This window comes from Humulus lupulus, chromosome X (assembly GCF_963169125.1).
Source record: "Humulus lupulus chromosome X, drHumLupu1.1, whole genome shotgun sequence".
NCBI classification, from domain to species: domain Eukaryota; kingdom Viridiplantae; phylum Streptophyta; class Magnoliopsida; order Rosales; family Cannabaceae; genus Humulus; species Humulus lupulus.
The window spans coordinates 5,789,478-5,797,759 of record NC_084802.1 but is presented as its reverse complement, the minus strand read 5'-3'; the positions used below and the strand labels follow the sequence as shown (position 1 = coordinate 5,797,759).

The 8,282-nt window shown below is 28.0% G+C and overlaps 1 protein-coding gene across 1 annotated transcript; it reads left to right on the top strand.

The window, feature by feature from the left end:
• The first annotated feature begins 6,667 nt into the window (after window positions 1-6,667).
• Window positions 6,668-8,070, top strand: LOC133803258 (uncharacterized). Its single transcript, XM_062241229.1, has 5 exons — window positions 6,668-6,854; window positions 6,942-7,037; window positions 7,116-7,241; window positions 7,612-7,651; window positions 7,857-8,070. The coding sequence occupies exons 1-5, from the start codon at window positions 6,726-6,728 to the stop codon at window positions 7,928-7,930; spliced, it is 465 nt and encodes a 154-aa protein (XP_062097213.1). The 5' UTR covers window positions 6,668-6,725; the 3' UTR covers window positions 7,931-8,070.
• The last annotated feature ends 212 nt before the right edge of the window (window positions 8,071-8,282 follow it).

Here is an 8,282-nt window from a genome sequence, read left to right as displayed (position 1 = left end):
ACATTGAACCTTAGCTTCTGTTAGAACACATCTCATATTAATTATACATATATGGACTTGATTTCAAAATCTCGAAAATAATTTACCACCATTAATTTGAGGAATATCTTTTTATTTAATTTAGCATTTTAGATTTAATTATTTGTGGTGTTTGGATTTTCGTTAGGTGAGAGAGAGAGGACAAAGTTTGCAATTAATGTCTTGGATTTTGCTTCATCATTTGATTGCCTATTTCTTCATACTTTCTAAGGATTTTCCCAATTATATATTGGTTTGCTAATAATAATAATAATAATAATTGCACTCGTTTTGCTATCAAAAAAATTAAGATATACCAATCATGATGCCATTTTCAGGTGTTTCTAGCTACTTTCTAGCTAGTATATATGCAAACCCTAATAACTAAAGTGTTTCATGAGACTCTAACATATTTTATCATATTTCTAATTAATTGCCTTTTCCACCCATCATATTACATTTTTCAATAAAAGTAATTATGTTAAAAGTAACTACAGACCAGGATTTTGTTTTAGCAAGAACTAAAATTGAATAATTGTATTGATTATATAAAATATGGTTTATATATTTTTGGATCATGTTTTTTTGTTCCGTTATTTGTTTTGATCATGTGTTTTGACAAAAAAAATTTTGATTTTGTGTTTTGTAAAATTATTCAAATAGACCCTTAAATTTAATTTTGATGAAGAAAAAATTGAATATAACAATACGATTGTTAGGCAAAATGATTTTATTTTTGTTTTAAATTATTAGTTTTGTGAATTATTTGTAATTTTAGTTCAGAAAATTTTGACCAAAATCGAGTTTAGGGTTCTATTTGAACTATTTTACAAAACACATGGTCCAAAAAATCATTTGTCAAAATACATGGTCCAAATAAGTAATTGTACAAAACACAGAGCCAAAAAATGTATAAACCTTATAAAATATTTGTATCAATAAAGTAAAATAATATAAATACATAAATGGGGAAAAATTACAAAATTAATAAATAAAATGAAACATATTTGTAAAAATTTATACAAAATATTTACTTAGTTCTTTAGTAGTGTACAACTTAGTGAATAATGTAAGCCAATGAATCAATATATATATATATATATATAAATTATGGGATGTGACACTCATATAACACTAATCATAAGATTAATAAAAAAATTATAAATTTACTTGGTTAGTAATGTTAATAAGTGAATCTTGAATTTTGGTATAGTAAATTAAAGAAAAAAAATGATGAATATGACATAGAGGTTAGTAAATTTTTCTTTTTTGTTGTTATTATTATTATTAGTAAAATATCAGGGCATACCATATGTATCTAAATTTTAAACAAGCATCATTGGAAAATAATTTATATTCAAATTAGATTTTTTATTTATATATATAAGCCAATATACAAAATAAATAATTTGATAATAGTTATTAGGGATAATTGCGGCATAAGTACTCAATGTTTGAGTTTTGTACCCAAAGTTAGTAAAAGTGTAATTCCGTGAGTCTCCTCCGTTAGGTCTGTTAATGAGTTAATTAGGCAGACACGTGTCACATTTTTATTGGTCCAAATCATAATTATTTTTAAAATATTATTGAACTAGACCAATCACGGATTGACACGTGTTGGTTGAGTCATCACGAAACGGAGACCTAACGAAGGAGGCTGACAGAATTACACTTTTACTGACTTTGGGTACTATTGCTACTAAAAATAAATATTTAGTCTATACCGCGTATAAAACTCAAACATTGGGTTATGCCGCAAATATCCTTAGTTATTATAAAGATTCCAAACTAATTTGTAAACATTGTTGGAGAAGCTTTAATTACATTAAGTTATTCCATCATCTTCATGCCTTTAGTAGTAGCTGAGATAATGTATTTTTATGATTACGTTTAAACTTTATATTGTTATCAATATCATTATAAAATCATTGTGAAAATTATTTTTGAAATATTTTTATTAAAAGTTTATTGTACAAAGTCTCCCACCTATCTCTTTCTATAGCTTCTCTTTTTTTTTGTTGTGACGTTTTTTCATACTCAAATTGAGTCTCATTCAATACTTTCTCTCTAGCTAACTAAGTACATTATTATTATTAATTGCTTTTTTAAGCATAATATGTCTTTGAATATGAGGTATATAGTCACAAGGGATTATCAATATTAATTGGTGCTTTATTTTTATAATTATTATAATATAATGTGCCTTTGAAGATGACATACTCATGACCAAATTATTCTATCATACTCAACTTTCTTTATATTCTTTAATTAAAAAAAAGAAGAAGCATAATGTATGACTAAAAATAAAAATGATTAATGATTAAAATTGACATTATTCTATTAAAAAAATGTGACTAAATTTTTCAATAAATTTTCCTGAATATTGCATATAGTACAAATTTATTACTAAATAAATATTGCATAATTTCTTTTTTGACACTAAAATCTGTTAGTACAACAAAAAGTCATAATTTTTTTTTAATATTCTTTTTTGAAGATGACATACTCATGAGCAAATTAATTTATCATACTCAACTTTTTTTATATTCTTAAATAAAATTATATAAAAAAAACAGCATAATGTATGACTAACAATAGAAATAAAAATTATTCACGATTAAAATTGACATCATCTATTAAAAAAAATGTGACTGAAATTCTCAATAACCTTTCCTCAATATTGCATGTAGTACAAATTTGTTACTCAATAATATTACATAATTGTTTTCACATTAAATTCTGTTAGTAAATTCTCTTTAATGTAAAAAAAAAATATAATTTATGATTAAAATTGACATAATCTATTAAAAAGATGTGAAAAAAAATTCAATGACAAATTTTTCTCAAAATTGTATACATAGAGCACTCTCAATAGATGTTCTACTCCATTCTTCAAAATACACCACTAAAATCTTACTTTTTTATTTTAATCAAATATTTACATAACACCATACATCAAATTTTCTATTTATTATCTATATTTTATCTACATCATTAAATATTATTATTTTAATCATTAAATTACTAAAAAAGGAGAGAGAAATAAAGAAAAAATAATAAAATATTTTTAGTACAATGAATATTTGTCTCTAAATGCATAGTAACGCTATTCATTAAGGTAAAAAAAATGTAAACTAGCTCAAGTTTATTTCACCTCACTTTTACAATTTTTTTCTTTAATATTTTAAAAATTAAGCTACTTTACCTTATCCATTAGGAGTAGTGCTCTAAATAAAAGTTACATAATTTTTTTTGTGACTACAAATTTATTAGTAAATTGTGACTGCTTTTTAGTATGGAAAAAGTGATTTTGATATTTTTTGGGGAAAGGTGTGAATGAACATATGTAGGGTATAAGAGAAAATGGGGATGTGGATAGATAAATGAGTTTTAATTTTTTTTTACTATATATAGACTTAATTGGTCTGGTTATTAGAATGAGAAGGTATGAGTATGAAAGTTGAGTAGTAAATAAAAAAGAGTTTTGAAAAAGAAGTTAATTAAAATAAAAAATAAAAAGAGGTTGGTATTTGATTGCGTGTTAAATTTGAGAACACAAAAAAAGAAATATGTTCTTTGGTTTTGAAAATTAAAATGTAAAAAAAGAATTGAAATGTGAAGCTGAGACAAAGAAAAGGGAAGGTTGTCCTGTCATAGGTGTTTGCATCACTCACTCACACCACACTAAATTAGATACAATGGACTTTTAATTGGGCCTTTAATCTCTGTAGTGAGTCACAAACGTTTAATTGGGCCTGAAACTAGCCCATCAAGAAGCCCATGACTAGGCCCATTGTATAAAGTCTTTAAGTCCATGCTTTTTGTATGTTTCAATGAAATTTTGATGGGAAAGTGAAAATAGCATGATTTTGTTAAGGTGACGTTTTGGTTCACTAAATTAGAATGAGAAAATAGACAGGAATAATAATAATAATGATAATAATAATAATAGAATAAGAATGATTTGTTTGATTGGAGGTGTTAATGGTACGAAATAGAATGAGTAAATTGCGACTAAAATGATTAAAATATGTACTTTTATACCAATTTTTTTATTAATTATTTAGTTTAAAAAAATAATTAAAAAATTATATTTTTTCTTCATAAATAATAAAAGTGTAGCATTTTAAAAATATTATGTATATTTACCGCAAAAAAAATTAAAAATAAAAGTAACATTTTGAAGATATTAAAAATATTTATCGCAAAAAAAATTAGTATAAAAGTGCAATATTTTAAAAATATTAAATATTTTAATTGTAATTTACTCACGTAGATATTGTATTTTTATTTTTATTTTTTGTATTTTTTGAAGATATTGATATTTTTAGTGTTGTATTGAAATTAAGATATCAACACTTTGGAAAGAAAGTAAATGAACGGCATACGAATTGAATTAATTTTATTTTAAAACTTAATTTAGGAATAAGTTTCCAATAGTTGAAGATTTTGTTGTTGTAAATCAAGTAGCCATTTCATACCTAAAAAAGCAAGGCTATTGAAACAACTTTTAATAGGTTTGGGCAGAGCCTCGTATAATAGCCCCAACACCAACTATTTTATTTAAAGCTAATCAGTTTTCTCTCGATAAACAAAAGTGGAGTAGTACCGGAGAAGAGAAAGGTCGAGAGAGAAGGAGAAAGTGATGAGAGTAATGGAGAAAACGGTAAAGAAATGAAAGACGATATCGAGTATAAAATTAAAGTGTTGTTATATGACATCTTAAGTTGTGCGACATGCCAATACCAAGTAATGTAACATACACGTTGATTGATGTTATTGTTACATTATTTTATAATATAATGTTTAGATTAAATAAATGTGACAAAAAGTGTCACATATTGTAACATATAATAGAGTGTGTTATAATATTTAGATATAGATGAATATCAAAATATATAATATATTTGGTGTTACAAATTTGTAACTTCTAAATATTGTCATTTATTGTGTAGATTTGTTGTTACACAATTTTGAGTTGAATTTCTTAAAATCATATGTGAAATGACTATTAGAGATATGATTTTAACCTCAATAATATGTTTTGGGGATTAAAAAATTAATTGGGAATGATTTGGAGCCGTTTGGAAAAACAACACATTTTTATGTGCTGAAAATGGTCAGTGGTTGCGGCCAGGGATGTTGGTGGCCGCGGCCTAGGGAACAAAGACCAGTGGCTGCGACCACAAATAAGAGTCTATTGCTCACTTGTTTGACACAACTTTTTTATCCATTAGAGCATTTTGCTAGAAAACACCTAGAGGCTTGATTATTCCAGAAAGCTAATTCCAAATCTGTGAGAGATCCTTTAGTGCTTGAGTTAGGGGGAAATAAGCTTTTGGACAAAGGTTTCAAACATTGTTCAAGTTGGTGATCCTCAACACTTTTCACTTTGGTAGTGTGAGTGAGAGTTGTTTGTTCTTTGTTTCTTGTTCTTACACTCTCTACTACTGCTTTTCATCTTCTTATTCTTCGTTTCTATTTACTTGTATTTTTTTGTTTATAATTATATTCATTTTTTTTCTTTTGTTACAAACATTTTTACTTTATTTGTATCTTTTGTTTATAATTGTATTTCTCTAGCCTCTTCTTCTAATTCTTATTTTATTTATTTGTATTTTTCAGTCATAGAGTTGTAACATCATTTAATCAATCTTGTTTATTTGTATTATTTTATCTAGAGTTGTAATACTTCTTACCATTTCCATTGAAATAACATATATTTTCCTAATAGTTATTTAATAGGATTCATTAGCAAAATGACCTATTTTTTTAATTCATTTTGCACTCTGACTTAGTTTTGATATTTTTTTTGCAAAATGGTCTCCACATAGACAGCTGGTCGGAATTTTTAGACAGTTTGTCGAAATTTTAGACAAATAATTATCAAAACTAGACTAGAGTGCAAAATGTCTTTTTAAAAAAAAAATTCACCAATTACTCTATTTAATATCAAATATTACAAATTCAAATGTAATGTATATAATAAGTAGAACATAATATTAAACTGTACTAATTACCAAATGCCACATCATAAACTGTATGCCCTATACGTAGTGCCCCATAGCAATACTTATAAAAATAACAAGGGCTTTTGCAGTACAATATGTTTTTTTGTTGTACCAGTACAACACGCTCCTAAAAGTGATACACGGGGATTTCTTGACCCCAATTTTTTTCTATAATGGTGTTCAATGTAATTATAGCAAACTTCTTGCAAGTTTTTGAGAAATCTTAAATAAATTACAATGACAAAAACATAATTCAAAACAATTACGTTTACATGTATATAAAAAAAATATACACACGTACAACAAACTATTTAATCTATATTTTCAAGATTATAAACTAAATAAAACTTAACAAAATCTTGCATATTCGTTATAATTTCAATAAACAAGGTCATAAGAAAAAAGGAATTCAAGAAGCTCCCACGTATTATTATGTTTTTGGAGACCGTACCAAATGACAAAATAGCATGCTGTACTACAAACTTACCCTAACATAGTTCCCTAACCACATGTTATACGTGGCAGAAGCCACATGAGGACACAGGTTCGTTACTATGAACCGAAGAACACGGGAACAAAAATGAGCCAGAGTTTGAAATGGCGCGTGTAGTGAAACAACGATAGAGGCAAATATCCGAGATCAGCAGAGGCGGGAAGGGTTTGGTTGCACTTTCAAAAACCCTAAGAGAGAGAATAATGGCGCAGACAGACGAACACCACGAAGCAACCGACGGTTTGGCGAAGCTTTTGAAGAAAGCGAACCACGATTTGACACTGGTCCAGCTCAAGCTCGAGAAGGAGTTTCAACAGATCTATCCCGAAAATGTTAGTCCCAAAATTTAATCTTTAATTACAGTCGTGTATGTATATGTATGATCATAATTAGATTCACTCATGGGTTTTTTTTTATAGGCAAATCCAATGAAAATAGTTTCTAGAATAAAAAAGATTCAAGAAGATCTATCTACTTTGAAGGAGCAGTGTCGCGAGCTTTTGTCTGCCAAACAGGTAAAATTTTCCACTTTTACTTTGAAGCAACATCGAAATCTTGTTGGGTTTTGATTTAATAAGTATTTTCAAATGCAGGATTTGATTGATAAAGCTAGGACTGTTATTGTTGGGAACAGAAGCTCACTCCAGCGAATGCGAAAATCAATGGGCCTTACTGACACAGACGACTCTGGTGACTCTGCCTTCGAAAGCTTCAATCAGGTAATTACCCTTAGTTGCTACAGTGTTTGAAGCAGTGAGCATCATTCTACTGCTTGATGTTTTCATTGTTAAAAGTTACTACTTTGGAATTTGATTGATTTGAAAATGGTTGTCTAATTTTCCAAGTGGTGATTAGAGTAACTGCACCATTTGCCAGCAAGCAACCAAAATTGATTTATGGCAAGGCTTCATTTATATATATATGTATGTATATGTACCTGTAGAAAGATTTTCTGTGGGTAGTTTTGCTCAAGCCTTGTACATGCTTTCACTTATTTTCCTTCCACTTGGAAATTGCTCATGTTACATAGTACATACCACTTGAAAAGTTGTAGAAGAAGGAAGCCTTATTAGTCTTTTAATCATGCAGATCATTGATGAGTGGACCGTTCAAGTCAGATCAAGAACAGGTAATTTTTCACTGCCTTCATACAAATTTTGCATGTGAGAAATGGTAATTTGGTGTTAATGTTCAGTGTGGTGGGCATATTTCTATTGGGCTGTAATTTTTTATACGCTGAGCTGGGTTTGTGGAGATTGAGACCCTTTGTGGTTGATTCTGTATTTAATGAAATACTGAGTTTAAAGCACTATGTGTGGCATTATCTGATGCAGGGGGTGAGATTAATGGTTCAGACTCTGAGGATGTCAACAAGTTACTCTTCTCAGCTATAGTTGAGAGTAACTAGCAACAAGTTGATAAACCAACTTGTATTTACATGTCAATAACTGGATTGCTTCAGTATGGACATATGGGAATGTAATAAATTTTTTTTGTTCATATGTGAAATTGTAATTTTATTAGAAGTTGATAAAATTTTGAATATATTGTCATTTTGTCATGTTCTTGACCAAAACAAGATGGTGGCAATTAGAGGTAAATCAAGGCCACATGGGAGAAGACAGAATAAAGTTGTCTTATCATTTGAGTAAGAAGATTATAAGCAAAATGTCAATATATAGCCACTGTAAAATGTCTCCCATTATATATTCCACATGTTAATTGAGGCAAGTTGTGGATGCCCTGATGTGGAGGCATCC

What these genes read in the sequence shown, in the direction of transcription:
- LOC133803258 (XM_062241229.1), top strand. Translation starts at nt 6,726, where the DNA reads ATGGCGCAGACAGACGAACACCACGAAGCAACCGACGGTTTGGCGAAG. An exon ending in AGCTTTTGTCTGCCAAACAG is followed by an intron (nt 7,038 to 7,115) that starts GTAAAATTTTCC and finishes TTTCAAATGCAG; the next exon opens with GATTTGATTGATAAAGCTAG. An exon ending in CCTTCGAAAGCTTCAATCAG is followed by an intron (nt 7,242 to 7,611) that starts GTAATTACCCTT and finishes TTAATCATGCAG; the next exon opens with ATCATTGATGAGTGGACCGT.